The sequence below is a fragment of the Tribolium castaneum genome, chromosome 1, assembly GCF_031307605.1.
Source record: "Tribolium castaneum strain GA2 chromosome 1, icTriCast1.1, whole genome shotgun sequence".
Lineage (NCBI taxonomy): Eukaryota > Metazoa > Arthropoda > Insecta > Coleoptera > Tenebrionidae > Tribolium > Tribolium castaneum.
The window spans coordinates 20620278-20645824 of record NC_087394.1 but is presented as its reverse complement, the minus strand read 5'-3'; the positions used below and the strand labels follow the sequence as shown (position 1 = coordinate 20645824).

The 25547-nt window shown below is 32.3% G+C and overlaps 1 protein-coding gene, 1 long non-coding RNA gene and 1 other non-coding gene across 5 annotated transcripts; 1 reads left to right on the top strand and 2 right to left on the bottom strand.

Annotated features, from left to right (window-relative positions):
• Window positions 1-710: 710 nt before the first annotated feature.
• On the bottom strand, window positions 711-2169 carry LOC658536 (AP-1 complex subunit mu-1). 2 transcript variants are annotated; one of them, XM_015978213.2, is made up of 2 exons: window positions 1956-2169; window positions 711-1907 (listed from the first exon to the last, which is right to left on the bottom strand). In XM_015978213.2, exons 1-2 carry the CDS (start codon window positions 2029-2031, stop codon window positions 769-771), a joined length of 1215 nt encoding a protein of 404 aa, XP_015833699.1. In that variant the 5' UTR covers window positions 2032-2169; the 3' UTR covers window positions 711-768. The 2 variants fall into 2 exon arrangements, with proteins under 2 accessions (XP_015833699.1, XP_015833698.1); XM_015978212.2 differs by having other exon boundaries at window positions 712-2168.
• A 2052-nt stretch (window positions 2170-4221) lies between these two features.
• Window positions 4222-4362, top strand: Mir3838 (microRNA mir-3838). Its single transcript, NR_038667.1, has one exon. It is a non-coding gene; the product is annotated as a microRNA mir-3838 (primary transcript).
• Window positions 4363-5424: 1062 nt separating this feature from the next.
• On the bottom strand, window positions 5425-18073 carry LOC103314601 (uncharacterized). 2 transcript variants are annotated; one of them, XR_010333625.1, is made up of 11 exons: window positions 13002-18073; window positions 10718-12951; window positions 10045-10221; window positions 9503-9632; window positions 9069-9270; window positions 8682-9018; window positions 8166-8338; window positions 7751-7969; window positions 7451-7700; window positions 7336-7399; window positions 5425-7284 (listed from the first exon to the last, which is right to left on the bottom strand). It is a non-coding gene; the product is annotated as an uncharacterized LOC103314601 (long non-coding RNA). The 2 variants fall into 2 exon arrangements; XR_010333626.1 differs by having other exon boundaries at window positions 10718-12420; window positions 12471-18070.
• Between the last annotated feature and the right edge of the window lie 7474 nt (window positions 18074-25547).

Genomic DNA, 25547 nt, shown 5'->3' with positions numbered 1-25547 from the left:
CTGAACTGTTGACTGGTAATTATAAAAGCTAAATGTCGTCTGAATAGCTACCATATAATAAATTCAGTTTGTATTGTACTAGGGTGAAGTAACAAGCTTATAACTTTATTACAAAATAATTGGAATTTACAGTGGAAAATAGACTTACTTAAATTTTATATCACACCACTGACAACTCCACAGCGATCAGCCATACTGCTTCACAGTACTGGCAACAAAACCACCACAATCAATCACAGATATCCAGTTAATTGGCGCAAAAATTTAAACTGTTTAAACCTGCCCCATGTTCAAAACTGCCCCCCTCTCACCTACTCAATTTTCATTCACTTCCGACCCTCGATTGCTGACTTGGCCGTCAGCGGAAACAACTCTATACACCAAACTAGCAAGGAGACCATAACTCAATGTAGGCACTTTGGTTCCGAGGCACATACGCTATTTTTTGCACTTCAAAATTATTTATGTTTTTGCACTAAAATAGATTCTTTATTTTCTGTCTACAGAGACTAAAGTGGGTCATTTATTCCCAAAGGATAAAATATGGACTGAACCCCCTAGAAAGTTCATTTTTTCCCTATGGAATAAATGACCCCCTTTAATCCCTGTAAACAAGAACTAAAGTATCAACTTTAGTCCCGGGATTGCAAAAAAGTTTTTTAATTTAACTGTAGACTGTATATTATAATGAATTGATACAATGTTAAACAAAAGAAGGTTTTTATAATTTTCTTTTATTGCAAGAGCTTACAAGATTAGAGGTTATAGCTAAATGAGACAAACTAGATATTCTCCATTTTGAGTAGTATACCTTACCCAAGTTAAAGCCTTATAATTACTCTTCTCAATCACTTTCATATACTTAATCTGTAAGCCAGAAATAGTAAAATATGGAATCATAAATTTAACTTGTATGGGTTTCTTGTCGTCCTTTTCTTCCCCTCGTATCGTCGAAAGTTTAAAACAAACGTGCAATAAGTTCTCACTCCCTCCCGGAAAATACTTGATCTTCCACACCACCGCCGCTTTTTCCGGGACATAGCTCGCCATTCCTGCCGTCGCCTTAAAAACCGGCGAATCAACATCCTGACAAACCGGCAAAGTCACTTCCACATTATTCGCCGTCGAGGAGGCCTTAAACTGTGCGCTGACTTTGACCGTGTACTCTATCCTGCTCGTGGACGCCTGGACCACTTTACTCCTGACCAAAATCAAAGGCTTAATCTCCGTATTCATGCGATAAGACATCAGCTCGAAGTCGCCATCAGGTGGGATGAAGTAAACGTTTTTATCGCAAATCCGCGATAATTGGACGCATTGGTGGAACTTAACGTCTTCGAAAGTGGCCGATTCTTGGCCGCTCGAATTGATGGCCAGAAGAATCTTGTCGCTCAAGCCTAATCTTAATTGGGGCATTCCGGACAAATGTACCTTCATTTTTACGCAACCGGAGACTTCGTTTCGGAGGATGGCGCCGGAGGAATTCACTGATAAGTTTACCGATTCGATTACATCGATAAACAGCTCGTTGCGCCGGTATTTTATGCCTTCGGGCCGCCACGAGACCACGTTTGTCACCACGGCGGGAATTGTTGGGGCCTTTTTCAGCTTATAACTCTCTTGGAAGATGTACGTTTGGAGAATTTTCGAATCGGTGGTTTGCGGGTAGCCAAAGTCCATTATCTCGTCCAACAACTCGTACAGAATCACAAAGTTGTCGCGGATGCTTTCTTCCTCGAGTTTGTTGAAATATTGAGTCGCGATTTGAATAAACTTGTATAAGAAAGTGAAAACTAGGGCAATGTTTGCGTTGTTCTTCATTACACTTGTTATATACAAGCCCTCGTGTTTTACATAAGCAAAAGAAACTTTGTCGTGGTGCAGCAGCGGAGATGAATTTCCTAGTTCTTCTTGTTGGTTTAATAAAGGAAGAAATTCCTCGATTTGTTCTTTACCGACATCTCCGCGATAGTCTCGAGACATCAGGACTATTCCATTTGAATCCAAAATAAAAATTGCTGAAAGGACCATTTTGACAATAGGTAATATGACGTCTTTCTTTCCTTCACAAAAAATATTGACAAATCAAGTTTATTCTTCAACACTGTCAAAATTTACGGTTTTTCTCCTGTGCAAGGCAGTTTTGACAACTGTTTGACATTTCTCAATACGAAACGTCAGATTATTTTTAACAGATTTCTTAAAGCAATTTTAATTGTGTCGATCTTTAAAATTCTTCAGATCTCGAAGAAAACGCCGGCACTGTTCGTCAATCATACTACCTAGGTTTATACTTTTTAATAAAGAAGAAAAAAGTTCAAATACAGTCATCAAAATGTACAGACTGATCCAGGAAATACTGAAGCAACAGCTTTGAAAGTATTTTTGTTTATAAACATATAATTTGCAACACTGCAATCGGATTCGGTTTTCTTTGACATTTATTTGACGTATAACCCCACAAGATTATTGAATTGTTGTTAAATGGAAGAATACACCATTGGTATTAAAGTGTGTTTAAATTTTTTTTTAATTTTAATTTTAAAATATATATTCACACTTAACTTGTAACAGTTATGCAACAATTAATAATAATGTATGTTGTTCTTTAGTGTGCTTCGAAGCACATTTATTTTCCAATATTAATTTTTCACAAACCTAACAAAAACGAGTTTTTTTTACTTTGCAGTGGGTAATGGCAATGTGTTGGTCAGTTTGCTTAAAATTTCTATAGTAACTCGTAGGTGGTGGATAAATTATACCGGGTGACTGAAATATTCTAGCCAAGCCAGCGAAGTGTACAAAATTTTGACAGGTTTAACAATCGTTTTCACTTGTGGTTGATAATCTACTCGTGAAATAAAACGTCCGATTTAGAGTTTCTGTATAAGAAAAGAACTCTATGTTAAGCTAAACCCCAAATTTGAAATTTGAACCAAGATAACCCACCAGAGACTCCAAAAAATGCAAATGCGTTGTCGCAAAATTCTACAATGAACTGAAATAGGATATAACTATTGTAACTCATCCCTTGTTTCGTATAAATTATCTAGTAGGTACAGACCAAAAACTCACATATAAACGTTAAAGATATCATTTTGGCTTTTTTAGTTAGATTTTCTGTGTTTTAAAGATAAAGTACCTACAGGGTGTTCGTTTTTGAACATGGGGACCTCATTAACGATGTTAATTAAATTAGGGCAAAGCGAATTTTTATGCTGAACAATTATTTGAAAGAGAATTTGAGAATTTTAGTTTTAGTATTATTGAGAAAAAAAATATTAATTTTTGTTTTTATTTTTTTAAGCGAAAACCAAAAAAACTAAACGTTTTTAAGTTTAACAATCTTCAGGTACTTTTTTACTAGAAATCAAGATCTGGCATTATCTTTTTCAGGGCGTTCTTGATATCAGAGTTACACTCAGCTATGGTTTTTCTTATAGACGCCATATTTGAAACTTATATGTTTGAAAATTACAATGATGTATCTGATTGATATACATGCTGATTAAAATTAAGAAAAAAACATTTTTGCAAAGATTGCTTTGGACAGAAACGCCGAAAATTTTCAAACAAAATTTTGACAATTGCGAGCAGAATTTTTATAACTTCATCTTGTTTAGTTTTGCGAAGAATAAACCTCTAGCTCTAGCTTATCATATCATGTAATAAATCGTTTAATCAGGAATAAAAACGCTTTTTCAAAATACAAAACAAAATACAAAAATACAAAAAATGGCTTCCATAAAAAAACAAAGTTGAGTGTTGTAAATCTGACATTAAAAACGCCTTGAAAAATGCGATGACACTTGTAAAAAAGTGTTTAAAAATCGTCCTAGTTAAAAACGTCTAGCTTTTTTAGTTTTCGCTTGAAAAAATAAAAACATAATTTACAAATTTCTTTTTTTTTACAATAATTCAAAAACTATAAATGACATCAAATTTTCTTTCAGATTATTGTTCACCAAAATAATGCGCAACTTTGCCCTAATTTAACCAAACGTTTAGCTATTTCTTATATTATAATAACTGAAATCAGATAAAAATTATCTTCAGTTTCAGGTGGTGAAATGAAAGACTTAGATGTAACCAAAGTAGTCAACCAGCAGTAAAGTTAAATGTTTTTGTTGCATTATTCGCTACCAACGGACCATTTCTGTGGTTTAAAGTGCTTAATCTATGCAACCAACAAAAAACTAACACAAACTTTTAACTAGTAATACAGAGATATTCGCGCAAAGTTAGAGGTTTAGCCTAAGTCGTCTTAATAAAATGTTTTTAATAATTGAGAAAATTTTAAATGTTCTAACATTTTGAGTCCGATCCTGTCTACCTGCCGCTTTGTGATGAAGGCTTCAAAATAATCTACCTAATTATTACTGTGGAAACCAGATTTTTAAAATGTTAGTTTTATTTTTATTTTTTAATACTCTAGGGACACTCTGAATGCCGCAACTGCATTCTAACAGCATTGCCCATACAATCACACCAAATCTGTAATGATATTGTAATCATTGTAATAGGGAGCTCCTCCAACTAACTAGATGACAATTGTATTTGTTTTTTTTATCTAGACAGGTTGAATGAGTAGAACTCGAGGTTAAGTTCATACTGATTTTATAACAAAAATAATTTGAATATATACAAAATTTACTACCAAACTAACACAGTCAATCTAAAACAATATTAATTTAAATAATCATTTGCCCACTTAAATTTTAAAAATGTTATTGTTATTGCTTAGTTGTCGCTGGTCAAGTGACCTAGTTAAGTTATTTTACCCCCATAGTTAAACACAGGTTCGACTTCGAAAATTATAAAAAAAGAAGTTACTGCACCTTCATTACATTAACATTTTACTAAGGTGATATAGGATAATGGAATGTGCAAGTATGTATCATTTTAGATTAGATTTCGTTGAGAAATTATATTTTCAAATATTTTTTGAGAAATTTTATTAACGAAGAGCGATTTGCGAAAGATTTTTGATGAGACTTAGATGTTTAAAAAACATATTAAGCTAAAAAAAACATAGCTTTGTTCTAGATTCCAGAAAAATGTGAAATAGAAAATTCTAAAAATTTACTGCCGGCAGCTATTCCGGACATGGTTGTCAGCAGCAGAGGCACTAGGCATTGCCAATTAAGTTATACTGGTTTGCTAACTAATTAGTTGATGGAAAAGGTTAAAATAAAACCAAATTTCTTCTTAATACAAAAATCTATTTAACAATTTTGAAAGTGTACTGATACAAAGCTGGACACAGTAACAAAAAGTTTTGCAACCAACGAAAGAGGAAAAACGTTAAAAAAACTGAAAAACTACTATTTAGTAACTTCAAATTGGACATATTTAATTTAAAACGTAATTGCTTTTCATATTTCGTTGATCTTCATGTATGTAGTACAATTTAACTTTCTTACAAGTCCAATAATCCAATAATTTAACTAAACATTTAACAGAACTTAACCTAAATATATTGTCAATTGATTTTTAGGCCAATGAAATCTCCAAAAATCAATTCATTATTTCCCGGTCTTTTTGGCAACTTATCTCTTAACAATAAATAAAACAAAATTACGTCATCTCACAAAATGTTATTACAATAATAGTAATTTCAAAAAGATATCGAACTGAAATACGGAAAAACTATTTTAAATGATTGTAATTATTACTTTTTAAAACAAGAACGTAAAATATGAAATTGAAATGTTGAAATTTCCAATAATAAAATATTTTCCGTATTTCGTTAACGAATATCCCATACATTAACAACGAACAAAGATACCTTCCAAAATGTAAAACAAATACATAAAATGTTAATCACGATTTTTAGACCAAATACGTATATCCAAAAATCTAACAATTTGACCTTTTTAAGACCGGTAATTACTTATTCTAAGTTTACAGAAAGTAATGAAAGCGTTTACAAAACTGTGTTCATTGACATTATAATTATCGGTACATCACAATTACTTTTGAGATTTGGAAAACAGGATGTCAATTTAAAGTGAATCATAGAACAAACGCAAAACAAAATCTAAAAAGTTTTCCAAATCTCATTACATTTCTTTTATTAAAACAATTTGCGAGTCACATTATTGTATTCTTTTAATCTTCATTCTTTTTTATTATTTTTTTTAATCTGCATTGCTGTTTTTCTTATTTTTTCATTTGTATTTTTTGTCATTCTTGCATTATTTTATTTTTATTTTTTTGTCTTGTATTTTTTGTTGTATATTCTTTTTTTCATTGTTTTTAAACAACCAAAAATTCTGCACAACTGATTATAAGCAGATTTACTGTTATTATTTCTGTGCTGGTAAAACACAACAGAGAAATCACAACAATAAATCTGCTTCACATTCGCCCACTTAAAACTAAGAATTTATTTAAAACTGACACAATAGTCAGTACATTACAATTATTATTGAAATTTGGAAAACAGAATGTCATTTTACTATGAATCATAAGCCAAATGCAAAACTAAATTAAAAATGTTTTCCAAATCTCATTACATTTCACACTTATGTAAAAAATTTGCGAAAGTCATGTTATTTAGACGAATTCAAATAAAACACAAAATAAAACACAAACAGCTTTTACAAACTTATAAAAAATGATCTTGTCTTAAATGATTTTTTTTGCACATCAAAATTCAATAACTTAAATGTTTGGAAAAGCTATCTTACATTTGTTAACTGGTGTCTTTTCGTATTTCAGTTTTTTTATTTTTACATTTTTGTTTTTTTTTGTATTTCTTTGTCTTGTATTTACTTGATTTTTTTTTACTTTTTTTGCCTTGTATTTTATGTTTTGTATATTTTTTTGTTTTTTAATGTTCTGTAATTTTTTGTTTTTTATTTTTTGTATTTTTTGCAATGTATTTTTTTTTGTTTTATTTTATTTTTTTTTCATTCTTTTCAAACGAATAAAAAATTCTGCACATCGTATTATAAACAGATTTACTGATATTTCTGTGCTGGTAAAACAACAGAGAAATCAACAATAAATCTGCTTCACATTCGTCTTCTTAAATCTAACAACTTTTATTAAAAATTTACTATGTTTTCAATGATCAATCAATAAGAAATAATGATGTCAAATTTGCAAAATAGCTAATCTTGGAGAAAATAAAATTAAAACAAAAGTGAGAACATCTCATCAAAAACATAGTTCACATGTAGAGAAAAGCCCCAAAAACTTGAATAATCAACAACATCACAGATTTAGCAATTTTGTACAAAATTTGTAATTTTGTTACAACATATTTTGAAGTTCTCCCTAAAAACAGAAATTTTAACATATTTAAATTTAAAATGTTGAAAAACTCACCTCGAAGATCGTTGAAGAAAACTTAAAAAGTTGAGCAGATTACTTGTAAAAAATGAACAATGTTCTAAAAATATTGAGTTAAAATAAAAAGAAACCGATCCAGAAAAATACTTACTTGAATTGTCTGTCTGCTGGTGATTAATAATAAATGTAGTAAACATTATTGACTGAAGGACGTTTTGTTGTTGAGTAAACCTTTACTACATAGCAAGCTCGAGTAAGTAATCCTCATGTCCAAACGGAAATGGTGAAATTTATTTGAGAAAAATTTTCAGGTTAATCCAGTGATCAAGTCAAAGTATTTGGACTGTGCCTTTCAACGGTACTGTCTTTCTTGCAATGTCTTTGATAAAGACTTTCCATTGCTGCAAAACAATAAATAAGTCAACACAAACAACAAAAATGTTACAACTACCTTGGCATATTTCCAATGATCCAACCGATGATATTTAAAGGAACATAAATTTTGCTACTCGCGAGTCGCGTCCACAACGATTTAAAACGACTTGTACATTTTGTATTTCTATACTTTCCACTATATTTCCACCATGTATGATGTTACTTGGATTTCTTGCTTTTATAATATGTTGTCCAAAATCTTCACCTTTAATTAGAACAGTACGAGTCCACTGTCCTATAAATATAAATGTTTAAAAATTATTTCCAATTAGGCAAAATAAAATAAATTTAGAATATATAATATGAATGAAGTACGTTTTAACCCTTATTTAATTACCTTTATTTATCAATTTCTACACTGTTATGTTGGTGATTTATCATGCTACACGTTAATAGTTACAAAATGCCAAAAAGTAATTACAAAAAAATACCTTTAAAATATTGTTATCCGGTTGATCGGAGATCCCATTGCAGCAGAAATTTCATTCATAATCTCTCTGGATAAGGCCTACTTCCATCATCTTTATGTCGACGGTCGATCTCTTTGGCAAAAGCGTTTAGAGGTATCAACAATTCGTGGAGTTGTTGAAGAGCCGTCGCAACACTGCGCAAAATTGCAAATAAAAGTCAATTAGTATTATTACAAAGATCACTAATTCAGAATTACAAAAAATATCGTCTCTCATCAAACAAAGTCACTATCTTCACTTTTTTTATTAATTCAAAGTAGTAAAGTGATTTCCAGAATGTGATACCAAGGCTTGGTGCTGTTATCGTAACAAATAAAAATGAATGTTTCTACATGAACTATACAATCAAATAAGAAAATTTTAACAAAATATACACAGTGTTCCACGAAACTTAGACTTAATGATTCTGCTTGAACGCCCACGATCATTAGCTTTTTTACATTTATAAGAACTATCGAAAAAAATGTACAGACTTACTTTGTCAAATGCTTAGGAAAGAACCATCTCATATGTGTTGGGAAAACGATCAACAAGAGGGTAAGTAGCCACTATAAATTCTTCTCCGGAACAATAGGTACATGATCGAAGACGCGCAGCAGATCTACTGTTGACTATATGGTAAAATAAGAGCTTTCCGACGATCAAACTATTCGTTTTCATTGCCTGAAGTAATTTCTTTTTAACAGTATACGATGCTACTCCATTTGAGACAAGTTTCCAGATAAATCGACTGATTAAATAAAAGTTTTTGAGCTGTGGTCTTTTAAAAGTAATGTATTTCTTCTAATGTCTTCGATACAGACTGTTTCCATTACTGCAAAACAATATTCAAGTCAACATAAACAAAATGTTGATTACAACTACCTTAAGCATAATTTCGAATAATCCAATCGATGAACGAAGCACAAATTTATGCGCAAATTTTCAAGTAAAAAGCTTTGTTGCAGATTTTGTATTTCCAGAGTTTCCATGTTAGGTGTTATTCGGATTTCTTGCTTCTATAAAATGTCGTCCAAAACTTGTACCTTCACCGTTAATCAGAACAGTGCATTACGAGTGCATTGTGCTGTAAATAATAATATTTTAGTATCTCTGCAGAAATGTTTGAAAATTATTTCGAATTATACCAAACTAAACTTAAAAAAAAACATAATAGCATAAGTTTTAGTTGTGTAGAACAACAGCAATATATTTAAATAATAGAAGTTAGTTTGTCTTTAGAAGCAACAAAAAACAAATATGATTATTTATACTTTATAAATACTTATAGGTTCTAAATATCCAGTGAAAATACTTACTTGATCGAAGAATCCCATTGCAGCAGAAAGTTCATTCGTATCAATCCGGGTCAACACTATGTTGACGGACGGTCTCTTTGACAAAGAGCATTAGGTTGTTTTGTTCAAATAAATATTTATCAGCGATCCACTGTAAAAAATAAGAAATAAAAATCAATTAACATTAGAAAGATTATTAATTCAAGATAATAAATACTTTTTCTAATCAAATAGAAGAAGTCATTAAGTTTTTTTTTTCTATAGCAAATGTAAATACACTGCGCTCAAAAAATATCGTAACAGGGATGATTTTCTTAAATAATTTAGAAACAATAAAATATTTCGTTGTTTTATGAAGTACAATAAGAGTTGAAATAAAAAACGTTTGCATTTGAATAAGTAACTGTGCAATCAAAAACTGATTTTTACATTTTTTTAAATAAAAACTTAAATTTTAGTTTTTTTAAACATCAAATTTGGACTTAATAATTCTGCTTAAACACCCACGATCATTAGCTTTTTTACATTTATAAGAAAAGTTCTTGAAAAAAATGTACACTCACCTTGTAAATGCACGGAAAAGGATCCATTGTGTTGAAGGGTAAAAGGAGAACGCAGCAGATCTGTTGTTGACGATATGGGGTACAATACGGACGATCGAACAAGAGGCAAAAGCGTTTAGAGCGTTAGGTTGTTGTTTGAGAGCCATCGCAAACAAATCAATATTTATCAGCAAACCACTGTAAAAAATTACAAGTCAATTAATATTATGAAAACTACTAATTGAAAATAACGAATATCGTCTCTGTTCAAACAGAAGTCATTAAGTTCATTTCTTTTTCTATAGCAGATGTAAACTATTTTTTTATCAACTCTTTTGAGTAGATAAAACAGCACTTGACTGCAAGAATAGATAAAAAGTTTGATTCTTATTCTATTCAATTAAATTTACAAATTTCAACATATTAATTTGAAACATTAACGGATTAACAATAGCTTAATTGCTCAGCAAAATATTTGTTTTATACACGACGATCAAGATGGTTGATCGTAGTAAAATAAGTGAAATAAGAACTTTGCATTGAAAAACGTAGTTTTACAAATTTTTGAAAATTTTAATTGTAGCTTTCTTGAATACTTCAAATTTGGATTTAATGATTCTGCTTGAACGTCTACGACCATTAGTTTTTTTATATTAACTATAAGAAGAACTAAGAAGAAAATACTCAGACTCACCTAGACAAATGCACAGAAAAAGGCCATCTCATAGTTGGAGGATAAAAAGGCAACAGGAAGCGTAAGTAGTCACCATAAACTCTCCTCTACTCTGTGACAATAAGTATTTGATTGAAGGCACGCAGCAGATGGATTGTTGACAATATGGTATAATACGGGCTGTCAGTTTCAGGTAATTAAACGATTCGTTCCTGAAGCATTGCCTGAGGGAATTTCTTTATAGCGATTCTACTTTGTAGTCCAAATTAGCGACGACAGTTGTACTATCTAGGGTTTGCTGGGCAAGCGATAAACTGGTCCTTTTTTTCGCAGACACTTTTTCGAAACCCAAAGCACTTTTCACTTCTCTTTGTCTTCCTTTTTTAGTTCCGTTTGTAGACATTTATTTCAAACACTATTTCCACCACTCACCACTCACTGTCCACGTCACAACTATATTGTTAACTGAACTAAAACTGAAACTGAACTGACACTAAACTGGAATCACAATAAAACTGTAAAGTGAAACAGAACTGAAACGGAACGTAACTGAATTAAATAAAACTAAACTGTATTACAAATGAACTGAACTGAAAATAAACTGACACTTGGTTTGTTACTTCTCTTCAACTGTCATCCACGTGTTCTTCCTTTAAATTTAATTAACTTCAAGTAGAGTTACCAGGGCTTAAAATTTCTAAATAGAGACACAGTGATTCAACCCTTGCATTCTTGCAATGTCTGGGCAATTTACCAGAAAAAGATGAGGCATTTTTTCTCAAATAACTTCATCGAAAAATTCAAGCACAACGTTGGTGTGAACTATAGATTCCTCGAATCCTCCACCTTTTCTTTTAATCCCCGGGCCCCGCCCCGCCCGGGGTAGTGAGACACGTCCTTAAGGATGAATTTGCCCCTCCTTCTTACACAACATTCAGTCGCAGATTAAACAAAACGAACAAAATTCCTTGAATTCTTTTAGAAAACACACTATCCTGGGCACCTTACATCCAGATGAAACTTGCAATAGGTTGTTGACAATGTGGTACAGTGCAGGTTTTCACATTTGTTCAACTGAGTTGAACTAAACACAATAACTAAACTGAAACACTACTAAAATTGTAAGGATGAACAGAACTGAAGTGGAACTGAACTGAAAACACACTGAAACTGACTGAAAATTAATTAATATTGGTTTCGAACTTCTCTCCAATTGTCATCCACGTGTTCTTCCTTTAAATTGGATTCACCTCAAGTAAAGAGTAACCGAGGTTTAAAATTTCTAAATAGAGACACCGTGGTTCCCTTGCAATTCTTGCAATGTGTGACCAGTTGATCAGAAAAAGGTGGAGCAGCATTTTTCCTCAAACAAAATCATGAAAAAACCAAAGGGCAACGTCGGTGAGTTCAATAGATTCTTCGATTCCTCCATCTTTTCTGGTAATCCCCGGGCCCCGCCCCGCCCGGGGTAGTGAGGCACGTCCTTAAGGATAAATTTGCCCCTCCTATATACAATCAACATTCAGTCGCAGATTAAACAAAACGAACAAAATTCCTTGAATTCTTTTAGAAAACACACTATCCTGGGCACCTTACATCCAGATGAAACTTGCAATAAGTTGTTGACAAGGTGGTAGAATGCAGGTTTTCACATGTGTTCAACTGAGTTGAACTAAACACAATAACTAAATTGTAAGGATGAACAGAACTGAAGCGGAACTGAACTGAAAACACACTGAAACTGACTGAAAATCAATTAATATTGGTTTCGAACTTCTCTCCAATTGTCATCCACGTGTTCTTCCTTTAAATTGGATTCACCTCAAGTAAAGAGTTACCGAGGCTTAAAATTTCTAAATAGGGACACCGTGGTTCCCTTGCAATTCTTGCAATGTGTGACCAGTTGATCAGAAAAAGGTGGAGCAGCATTTTTCCTCAAACAAAATCATGAAAAAACCAAAGGGCAACGTCGGTGAGTTCAATAGATTCTTCGATTCCTCCACCTTTTCTGGTAATCCCCGGGCCCCGCCCCGCCCGGGGTAGTGAGGCACGTCCTTAAGGATGAATTTGCCCCTCCTATTTACTCAACATTCAGTCGCAGATTAAGCAAAACGAACAAAATTCCTTCAGTTCTTTTAGAAAACACACTATCTTAGGCACCTTACATACAGATGAAACTTGCAATAGGTTGTTGACAAGGTGGTACAATGCAGGTTTTCACATGTGTTCCTAAAGCACTACTTGATGGAGTTTATCTATGGCGGTTCGTTGTCGTAAATTAAATTTACGATAATTGTCATACTACCTAATATCTATAGGGTTAGCTGGCATTCAAACTAGGATAAGTGTGTTCCTTCTAATTTGCCACACATTTTCGAGGGTCCAAGCACTTTTCACTTCTCCAGAGACATTACTTCTGTTGTAGACATTTATCTCAAACACTATTACACTAAGCGCCTGTCACTAATCTCGTCGAAGTCACCAATGAGTTGTTACTGTTAACTGAACTGAAACTGCACTGGAATTGTGACTGAACTGGAACTGGATTAGAACTGAGTTGAACTAAACACAATAACTAAACTGGAACCATACTAAAATTGTAAGGAGGAAAAAAACTGAAGCGTGTTATGTTATCGCCATCCACGTGCCGTGGATCAGCATGAAACCTTCCATAAGGATCTATTGACGACACGCGCTTTCCAACACCGTGGTCATCAAAAACCTTGCAACTCCTGCAGTAATTATTATTATAAATTCAGATCAGGAAAATACGCATTTTCAGTCTGGAACATAATCTTGAGTCGTGGTGCTGCCTGTCGTTAATTTCAAGCCATTCATAAAATTGTAAAAGTTATAATTTATTAATAACAAGTGAAATAATTGTAAAAGTGAAGTTGTAACAATAAATATAAAGTGTAAATAAAAATAGTGAAAATAAATAGTTTTTAAAAAATAATTTGTTAACGCTCCCACGTTAACTGGCGCAGTCAGTAAAATTCACAAAGGATTCACAGAGGACAATTCCCAAAGGATTCCTTGTATTTTAATACTTTATTGTGAAGAACAATTTTTGGATATTTTCGAGCCGCGAGACAACAACGCTCAACGCCGAAATACCAAAGTTTCAAGAGTTGAAGAATATTGAAGATTTTTACGAAGACATTATTGAAGATTTTACCGAAGACATAATTGAAGATAATTGAAGATTTTTCTTGAAGATATTCCCTTGAAGATTTTATTGAAGATTTTTGAAGATTTCGAATTTCGAGTTTCCGGACAAACATCGCTGGACTCTCCTAATTCCACATATTGAAGATTGGAGTATTTCTGGACAACATCGCCGGAGGTCAATTCCAATCTCAATTCCCGGAACCTAAGACTCAGAGGACAAAAATCGCCGGATTCTTTCGTTCCTTGAACCCAATGAAGAATTGCACAAAACTGTGAGTAATACTCGTTTCCTTAACCAATTGCATGTCAGATTCCTCAATTTCAAGTTCACCAGACTCAAGCTCAGACTCAGAAATAAACGAACTCGAAAATTTAATTAGAAACTTAATTATTGACGAATTTAACATAAATACACAGACTCATAGAGAAAGAATGGCTCAACAATTTCAATCAGAATATTTAAAAATAATTCCACAATTCAACGGAGAACCATCAGAACTTGCAGATTTTATCGCAGCATGTGATCTTCTAATAAACACATTTTCAGACCCAAATCAAGAAGCTTTCATAAACAAATTTATATTAACCTCAATAAAAACAAAATTAATCGGAGAGGCAAAACTAGTAACTAGCTCTCGTGAAATAAATACTTGGAACGCATTAAAGGTAGCATTACAACAAAATTTTGCTGACCAGAGAGACGAAAATTCACTATTAAGAGACTTAATGCTATTAAAACAAGAAAGCGAAACTCCGCAACAATTCTGCCATCGTTGTCAAGATATAAAAAGTTTATTATTGTCTAATTTAGCAGTAACCGAGTTGAATGAAGCTGTCAGAGCTGTGAAACGTGAAATGTTCGACAAGTTAACATTAAAAGCATTTTTAAGCGGACTAAAAGAGCCACTTGGTTCAATTATAAGATCGCGAAATCCACAAACTCTAGAACAAGCCCTTTCCAAAATTCTCGACGAAGAAAATATTCGTTATGTGAAAAATCGAACAAATTATTTAATTCAAAACAAAACCAGAGAATACAGGTCAAACAATACCCCGACTCATTTTATTAATAGAAATGCTGAACCGCAATCGCATCAACGTCCTTTAACTTCTCAATCGCGCAATCAGAATTTTCGAGGCCAACAAAATGTAAGACCGAGATTTAACACGAATAATTACAACCAAAATCAAAGAAGAACTTACCAAAATAATCCACAAAATTATTCTCAGAATTATCCGAGAAATTATTCACAAAATTTTCCAAGGCAAAGTTACCAAAATCAATACCAAAACCAGTTCTACAATCAACAACGAAATTTCCAAAATAATCCCCAAAATAATTTTCAAAATGTTCAAAATCAACAACCGCGCAACACACAAAACGTTTTCCAACCAAACCCAAATCGTAAATTTCCAAAACCAGTTCCAATGGAAACTTCCACAATCAGTCGAAACAATCAAATGAGACAACAACCACAAAGACAACCCTCTCAACAAAGACCAAATTTTACTTTTGAAGAATTATATTATCAAGATGCAGAAAACCCTGAAAATCAAATAAATGAAAACACAGAAGAATTTGACGACATAAATAATTTTGCTGAAACAAACAATTTTCCCGAAACAGAAAATGAAAATCCTTCCCAAAATTTTTGGATACAGCCTCCAATAAACAATCAAACGTAATCGAATTAAATATTGACCGGAATTACATTTCAAAACTACCATACATAATTCTACCCGAATTTAACGCAAAGATGATGATAAGATACAGGCTCCGCAAAAACACTTTTAAGTCCAAAAATCGCACAAAATTTTTATCCAAATTTAATAGTCTCAGATCCTTTTGAAATACATTCAGTTCATGGAACAACACGTCATAAAGCAAGTGCAACAATTCCCCTTTCAAAAATTTTCGAAAGACCAGATTTGAAACACAAACATTATCTTGTCGATTTTAACCCAAAATATAATGGATTAATAGGCATAGATTTGATCAGAAAATTAAATGCATCCCTCGATTTTGGAAAGAAACTTTTTGTAACAAATAAAGTAAAAATACCAATATATTTTTAATCAGATGAAATAAAAAAGAAAAAACCAATTTTTAAAGTCACTTTACCCCCAAGATCAGAACAGATAATAAACATCCCTGTTGATAAAGACATAAATGAAAGAATTTTATCATATATCAAATTTAATGAAGTCGAAACACCGTCATCATTCGTCACAGTAAAAAATCAAATCGCGACAACCCCAATAATCAACCCCACAGAAAAAGAATTATGTTTTATGCTATTTGAACCATTAAAAATTGAGGCGATAAACACTTTTTATATAAACCCAGAACCAATAATAACCCCAATCGACTCAAATATTGACCAACAATTAAAAGAAAATTTGAAAAATATCAGAATATCACATTTAAATTCAGAAGAACAAAGACAAATCAAAAATTTATGCTTTGATTACAGAGATATATTTTATTGTGAAAACTTACCTCTAACTTTTAACAATCAAATTAAACATTACATCCGAACAAAAGACAACAACCCAATATTTACAAAAACTTATCGATACCCAGAAATTCACAAAGAAGAAGTGAGAAAACAAATAAATTCAATGCTAACTCAAGGTATAATCAGACCATCAACATCACCTTGGTCCAGTCCAATTTGGATTGTCGAAAAAAAATTAGATGCATCAGGAAAAAAGAAATGGAGATTAGTAGCAGACTATCGAAAATTAAACGAAAAAACTGTTAATGATAAGTACCCTTTGCCAAACATAACTGACATTTTAGATAAACTTGGAAAAAGTATATATTTCACAACCCTCGATTTAGCATCCGGTTTCCACCAAGTTCAAATGAACCCCGATGATATAGAAAAAACCGCCTTCAGCACAGAAAATGGTCATTATGAATACCTAAGAATGCCTTTTGGTTTAAAGAACGCGCCCGCAACATTTCAAAGAGTTATGGATAACATTTTAAGAGGAATTCAAAATAAAAAATGTTTTGTTTATTTAGATGACATAATAATATTTTCAACATCACTCGAGGAACATATTGTCCGACTCAAAGAAGTTTTTGAAAGATTACGAAATGCAAACTTTAAAATCCAGTTAGATAAAAGTGAATTTTTACGAAAAGAGGTCGCATATTTAGGTCATATTATAACACCCGAAGGAGTTAAACCGAACCCCGAAAAAATCAAAGCTGTAATGAAGTACCCAATACCAAGAACACAAAAAGAAATCAAATCATTTTTAGGATTACTTGGATATTACCGAAGATTTATTCCAAATTTTGCTCTTTTGACAAAACCCTTAACCAAATGTTTGAAAAAGAATTCCAAAATTGAACATAACGAACAATTCATTAAAAGTTTCGAAACATGCAAACAAATTTTAATAAACCATCCAATTTTGCAATATCCAGATTTTACACAACCTTTCATTTTAACAACAGACGCTTCAAACGTAGCGCTTGGTGCTGTATTATCTCAAGGAAAATTAAGAGAAGATAAACCAATAGCATATACCTCCAAACATTGAATGAAACCGAACAAAAATATTCCACAATTGAAAAAGAGAAGAAAATTTACAATTTATACCGATCACCGCCCACTTCAATGGCTTTTCTCATTAAAAGAACCAAATTCAAAACTAGTCAGATGGAGGTTAAAATTAGAAGAATACGACTACGACATTGTTTATAAAAAAGGCAAATATAACACAAACGCTGACGCATTATCTCGCATTCAAATTTACCCAATCGAAATTGACGCAAAATCAACAGCAGTACAACCCGATGACGAACTTGAACAATTAATTACTCAATGAAATAATTGAATCTGAAAACAGAGAATTAAGAACTCCCGAATCTTTACCAACTCAAAATTTAAATTCCCCAATTAGAGCGCAAACACCAGAAAATTTATTAACAGAATTTGAAACTGTAAGATCAAACTCAAGTCATAATTCACAAATACCAGGTCCTAGCGGTACTCAAAGACACATTTCAACATCTACCTCAACTTCAAATACATCTCGACGTGAAAACTTACCAAAAAAACAAACCAAACAATTGACATTTGTGAGGTTGCAATCGATCGAAAAGAACGACAAATTTTTATAACAACAGTTTTCCAAAACCCTCAAAAACCGAAAATTACAAAAGAAAACGGTATGACAATAATTAAAGCCCAAATTTCACAAGAAAATAATAATGAAGAGATCAAAAACTTATTAATAGAATTTTGCGAACCCAAAAAACATTATTATTGCTTTTTTGATAATGAAAGAATGTATAAAGATTTTTGCAGAACATTTTCGAAAACATTCAATGATGATGCCCCAATATTAAAACGATGTACAAAAAGAATTACCCTTGTCACAAAGATGAACAGCAAGACCTAATTAAAAATCACCATGAAGGAAAAACCAACCATCGCGGAATAAGAGAAACATATACTAGACTTCAAAGACTATATTATTGGCCGAAATTAACTCTAGACGTATCAAATTTTATCAATAAATGCGAAATTTGTAAAAAGACAAAATACGAAAGACACCCTCCAGAAATTCCATTAAAAGTAACACCAAAAATTGACTCTCCTTTCCAACAATTTAACATTGATTTATTCACAATCGAAGGAAAAACATTTTTGACAATAATTGACGCTTTTACAAAATTAGCTCAAGCCTACCCAATTCGAAGTAAAAACGCAATCGACATAAGCGACACATTAATTGTTTTCTTTTCACATTACGGAATCCCAGAAAAAATAACTTTTGACTCAGGAACAGAATTTCAAAATGATACAGTCCAAAAACTTTTAGAAACACACAAAATCAAAATTCATTTTACAACTCCAAGACATCCTCAATCAAATGGTTTAATCGAAAGATTTCACTCAACAATAACAGAACATTACCGAATTTTAAAACAAAACTTTAATGACCCTCCAGATAAAACAATGATTTATGCAATATTAGGTTACAACAACTCAATTCATTCAGTAACTAATTTGACACCTTTAGAACTACTTTTCGGACATACATCAACACGAAACCCTTTCGACTTATATCATAACGTAAGATACTTTCAACAATACCATGTTGACCATAAAAATCGAATGAAACTGATTTACAATGAAATGACGAAATTAATGCAAATGCAAAAAGAAAAAGTAATTAACAAAAGAAACGCACAACCGGAACAAACAACATTTAAAATTGGACAAACAGTTTTCGAAAGAAATCCCCTTGCCGATCGAAACAAATCAAAAAACAGATATTTAGGTCCATTCATAATTGAATCAATTAATAACGACAACACTTGTATCTTAAAAAACCAAAATAATCAAAGAAAGAAAGTACACCTTGATAATTTAAGACCCCCTGTTCCAGGATTATCTTCTGGATCCTCATCACCCAATCCTTCCAGTCCCCGAAATTGACAAAAATAACGGAAAATGCCGGACTTTTACCACAAAAGTTGGGTATAGCAAAAAACATAATAGATCATTGGACTTTCATAAGAATATTTGATGTAGATAATCTTATCTCAGAGTATAATAATCTTAGAAACAAAGTACATAATCATCTTTCAAATGTAGAAAATAGATTTAATTCCAGTAACTCAGATCATTTTAGAAAAGACCTATTACATTACAAAACTATTTTAAACGAATTATTTATCCAAATAGATAAAAGAATTTTACAATTATTTCCCAACACAATTTCAGAAAACAAAAGAACAAAAAGAGGAATACTTAATATTTTCGGAAGTGCAATAAAAGCAATAACAGGAAATTTAGATAATGAAGACGGCAAACGATATGAAGAAATGATTTCAAAATTACAAGCAAAGCAAAATAAACAAAAATTATTACTTGATGAACAAATTTCCCTAACAACCTCTGCAATTGAAAAATTCAACATCACAATTTCTAAATTAACGAACAATCAATTGATTTTTGCAAAAAGAATTGCTGACATCGAAAAAATAGTAAATAAAACAGTCACCACAGAATTTGACCTTTATCCTCTTGTACACTTGCACAGTATTTTCATTCAAATAATCACATTTTCGCAAGAAATATTAAGAATTCTGGAAAATTTAGAGACAGCAGTCAGTTTCGCCAAACTCAATACTCTGCATGATTCAATAATAAACCCCGAAGATTTGTTGCATGAGTTGAAAATAGTAAAGGAGAATCTTAATGATAAAAATTTAGCTTTTGAACCCAGAAAGGAGAACATCTTGCTCTATGAGCGAATAATTGAAATTAAAGCATATCAAAAAGACAGAAAATTAACGTTTATTTTTGAGGTTCCTTTAACTGAATTCCAAAATTATCATTATTACCAATTATATCCTTTTCCAATCTGCTCAAATCCAAAATCTTGTCAAGTCATAATTCCGTCACACAAATTCCTTTTCCTTAACGAGTATTATTTCACAATGACCAACGAAAAATGTAACGAAGTGAAACCCGGAGATTACATTTGCAATTTACCACAAACTACAAAAATATCTCAAGACGCTCCATGTGAAATTCAACTTCTGAAATTTACTCAAAAATATCAAGTTTGCAAATCCTCCACATCCAAATCAACGACTTACAAATACAAAAAGTGGACAAAAATCAGTGGATAGGAATTTTTCCAACCGAACAACCAGTAACATCAATTTGTAATCAAGATGAAGAATCCCTGTCAATAAAAGGAAGTTATGTAATCGTCGTTCCTGATGGATGCAAACTCCAAATCAATTCGACAACTCTCCAAACCTATCAAAATCCGGATTTTCCGAAGATTCCCATTCAACTCCCGAAAATTGAAATCTCTGAAATGGATTCAGGAAAAGAAAACTTTCTCCACTTAGAACCTCTCGAACTTGAAAAAATCGACTTAAACAACCTTCAACCGTGTTGCATCAAATGCAACAAGTCCAAGAAACCCTCCGAAGAGAAGATGATGAACCAATTTCATACAACACAAATATTTGGACAATCTTAATCTATGTTTTGTTGTTAGCTACTGCTCTCTATTTCCTATGAACCAAATGTCTCCACCCTCGATATATGACGAGAAAGCTCAACCAACAAGCCGCCGCAAGCCAGCCCACGCCGTCTGCAATTCCAATTGAAAATTTGTCTTCTCGTACGATCCCCAAATTTCCAATCTAACGGGGGAGGTGTTATGTTATCGCCATCCACGTACCGTACCACAATTCTTGCAATGTGTGACCAGTTGATCAGAAAAAGGTGGAGCAGCATTTTTCCTCAAACAAAATCATGAAAAAACCAAAGGGCAACGTCGGTGAGTTCAATAGATTCTTCGATTCCTCCATCTTTTCTGGTAATCCCCGGGCCCCGCCCCGCCCCGCCCGGGGTAGTGAGGCACGTCCTTAAGGATAAATTTGCCCCTCCTATTTACAATCAACATTCAGTCGCAGATTAAACAAAACGAACAAAATTCCTTGAATTCTTTTAGAAAACACACTATCCTGGGCACCTTACATCCAGATGAAACTTGCAATAGGTTGTTGACAAGGTGGTAGAATGCAGGTTTTCACATGTGTTCAACTGAGTTGAACTAAACACAATAACTAAATTGTAAGGATGAACAGAACTGAAGCGGAACTGAACTGAAAACACACTGAAACTGACTGAAAATCAATTAATATTGGTTTCGAACTTCTCTCCAATTGTCATCCACGTGTTCTTCCTTTAAATTGGATTGACCTCAAGTAAAGAGTCACCGAGGCTTAAAATTTCTAAATAGGGACACCGTGGTTCCCTTGCAATTCTTGCAATGTGTGACCAGTTGATCAGAAAAAGGTGGAGCAGCATTTTTCCTCAAACAAAATCATGAAAAAACCAAAGGGCAACGTCGGTGAGTTCAATAGATTCTTCGATTCCTCCACCTTTTCTGGTAATCCCGGGCCCCGCCCCGCCCGGGGTAGTGAGGCACGTCCTTAAGGATGAATTTGCCCCTCCTATTTACTCAACATTCAGTCGCAGATTAAGCAAAACGAACAAAATTCCTTCAGTTCTTTTAGAAAACACACTATCTTAGGCACCTTACATACAGATGAAACTTGCAATAGGTTGTTGACAAGGTGGTACAATGCAGGTTTTCACATGTGTTCCTAAAGCACTACTTGATGGAGTTTTTCTATGGCGGTTCGTTGTCGTAAATTAAATTTACGATAATTGTCATACTACCTAATATCTATAGGGTTGGCTGGCATTCAAACTAGGATAAGTGTGTTCCTTCTAATTTGCCACACATTTTCGAGGGTCCAAGCACTTTTCACTTCTCCAGAGACATTACTTCTGTTGTAGACATTTATCTCAAACACTATTACACTAAGCGCCTGTCACTAATCTCGTCGAAGTCACCAATGAGTTGTTACTGTTAACTGAACTGAAACTGCACTGGAATTGTGACTGAACTGGAACTGGATTAGAACTGAGTTGAACTAAACACAATAACTAAACTGGAACCATACTAAAATTGTAAGGAGGAAAAAAACTGAAGCGTGTTATGTTATCGCCATCCACGTGCCGTGGATCAGCATGAAACCTTCCATAAGGATCTATTGACGACACGCGCTTTCCAACACCGTGGTCATCAAAAACCTTGCAACTCCTGCAGTAATTATTATTATAAATTCAGATCAGGAAAATACGCATTTTCAGTCTGGAACATAATCTTGAGTCGTGGTGCTGCCTGTCGTTAATTTCAAGCCATTCATAAAATTGTAAAAGTTATAATTTATTAATAACAAGTGAAATAATTGTAAAAGTGAAGTTGTAACAATAAATATAAAGTGTAAATAAAAATAGTGAAAATAAATAGTTTTTAAAAAATAATTTGTTAACGCTCCCACGTTAACTAGCGGAACTAAACTGAACGAAAACACACTGAAACTGTCTGTAGCGGGATACGCCCGTAAGGATGAATTTGCCCCTCCTATTTGCTCAACTTTCAGTCGCAGATTAAGCAAAATGGACGTGTAAAATTCCTTCAAGTTCTTTTAGAAAAACTATCCTAGGCACCTTACATCCAGATTGCGTATTGGTATTGGTTGGTATTTTATGACTACCTCCAAAAGATTTTTCATTTGTTTCACTCTTCACTTCTCCAGAGTAACCCCTTCTGTTTATAGACACATATCTCAAACACTATTTTCTACTGGTTCTAAGCGCCTCTTACTAATTTAGTCAAAGTTACCACTAGGTTGTTGAACTAAAACTGAACTTAACTAAACGTGGACTGGAACAGACACTGAACACAAAGTGAACTATAAGTGGATTGGAATTGAATAAAATAAATGAGGTCCATTTATTTTCCACACACTTTTTCGAGAACTAAAGCACTTTTCACTTCTCAAGAGCCACTATTTCTCTTTCTATGCACTTTACTCAGACACTATTCACTACTTGAGGCACTAACAGCCACTCAGTGATATCGTTAAACTCACCACTGAGTTGACAACTAAAACAGAATAGGAACTAACACTGAACTGAAACTATAACTGAACTGAAACTACACTAAACACTGAACTAAACTGCAATCGAACAAAACCAAAACTGAACTGAAAAGAAACAAACTAAACTGAACTGATAATGATTTGCCTAAACCAATTTACCACCTACAGACAAAAAAATGCAAAAATAATTAAACAACAAATGCGACGAGACATTTAAGATAAATAAAAAAAGTTTGACGTTACAATCCTGTTTAGACCATTTCAACCTTAATCTATCCATCGCAATAACAAAAAATGAACGACGGATTATCAACAGTTTTAAATCATAGGATCGAGAAACATGACAACAGCAGAGATTACATCAGTTGGCCACTTTGGGGCCACAAACCTTCAACAAGTTAGAAAGATGAACAATTTTGTATCGTATTTTAACTTCAAAATTGAATACATATTATGTACCTACATCAAAAAACAATCCAACAGCTGCAATGAGACAAGGAATTCGGAAAAATCGACAAATTCACGAAAGAAAATAAGAGCAGATAAGGCAAAAGTTTTTCAAACATTTTAACAAGAAGAACGAAATAACTTCGGAAAAAAATTAATGTGAGAATACCGATTTATTTATAACCAACAAACTTCAAAATGAATACCTAACTAGACGAATTGCATAGCGCACTTTAAGACTTCTTAATAAGGAGTGTTAAAAACCAAGACCCACGCAAGAAAATGATTAGGAACGACAAAATCCTCAAAAATAAAACTCAATAAATGACCAAAACCATCAGAACCTTTCGAAAAATTCCATATGCATTATTTAGACTCAGTAAATGTTTAGAAAAATAAATGTTACGTACATAGACTCATTTTACTCAAAAATAATTTACATTCAGAAACGCTTGGAAGTTAAATTAAGAGATTGCTTTACAACCTGAAAAGATGGCAAAACGTTAATTTTCAGTAAAATTAACGCAACTGTTCCTACAAACGAACAAAGTGAAACAGATAAATTTAATTTGATTTTATTTTGAATTTCATTTGAATTTCATTTAGATTCATGTGGATATCATCTGAATTCATTTGATTTTCATTTAAACTTCATTTGAAATTTACTTCAATTCATTTGAGTTTCATTTGAATTCATTTGAATTTATTTGGTTTTCATTTAAATTTAAATTGAATTCATGTGTTTCACTTGAATTCATTCGAATATCATTAAAATTTATTTGTTTGATTTTGATTTAAATTTGAATGAATTTTATTTCGTTTATTCTAAATTGAATTTGAATTTCAATTTGATTTAATTTTATTTTAAATTTCATTTGAATTTCATTTGGATTTATGTGAATTTCATCTGAATTCATATGATTTTCATTTGAACTTTATTTAAATTTACTTAAATTCATTTAAGTTTCATTTGAAATCATTTGAATTTCATTTGGATTCACGTGAATTTCATCTGAATTCAACTGATTTTCATTTGAACTTCATTTGAATTCGCTTGAATTCATTTGAGTTTCATTTGAAATCATATGAATTTCATTTGAATTCATTTGAACTCCATTTGAATTCAACTGATTTTCATTTGAACATTATTTGAATTCACTTGAATTCATTTGAGTTTCATTTGAAATCATATGAATTTCATTTAAATTCATTTGAACATTTGATTTGATTTTGATATGAATGTGAATGAATTTGGTTTTTCATTTTTATTTCATTTGAATTCATTTTACCAATTTGAATGTAAATATAAATTTGAATTGATACCATTTGATTTAATTTAAATTTCATTTTTATTATTTTTTATTTTATTTCTTCCTTTGCTTTAATTTATCTATTTGACTCATTTATTTATTTATTTGATGCTAGTGCATTTACTTAGTACTTTCTTGTACTTAATTAAGTTGTCTTATAGATATATTAATTAGTTAGAGCCAAAATTTTACTTTCATATGTATATTTCTTTGATTGTGAAAAAAATTTAAGTGTGATTTAAACTGTGTTCTCTTTCTTATAACATGGCCTTGTCATACCTAGATTCTCCTTTTAATTATTTCTCATTATTTTTCTTTCCGTTATTTTCCAGACAACACAACGTAGGCCAAAATAAAATATTTTAAAATTCAAAATCAGATGGGAACTAGGATTCTGTTTAAAGAAAAGAAA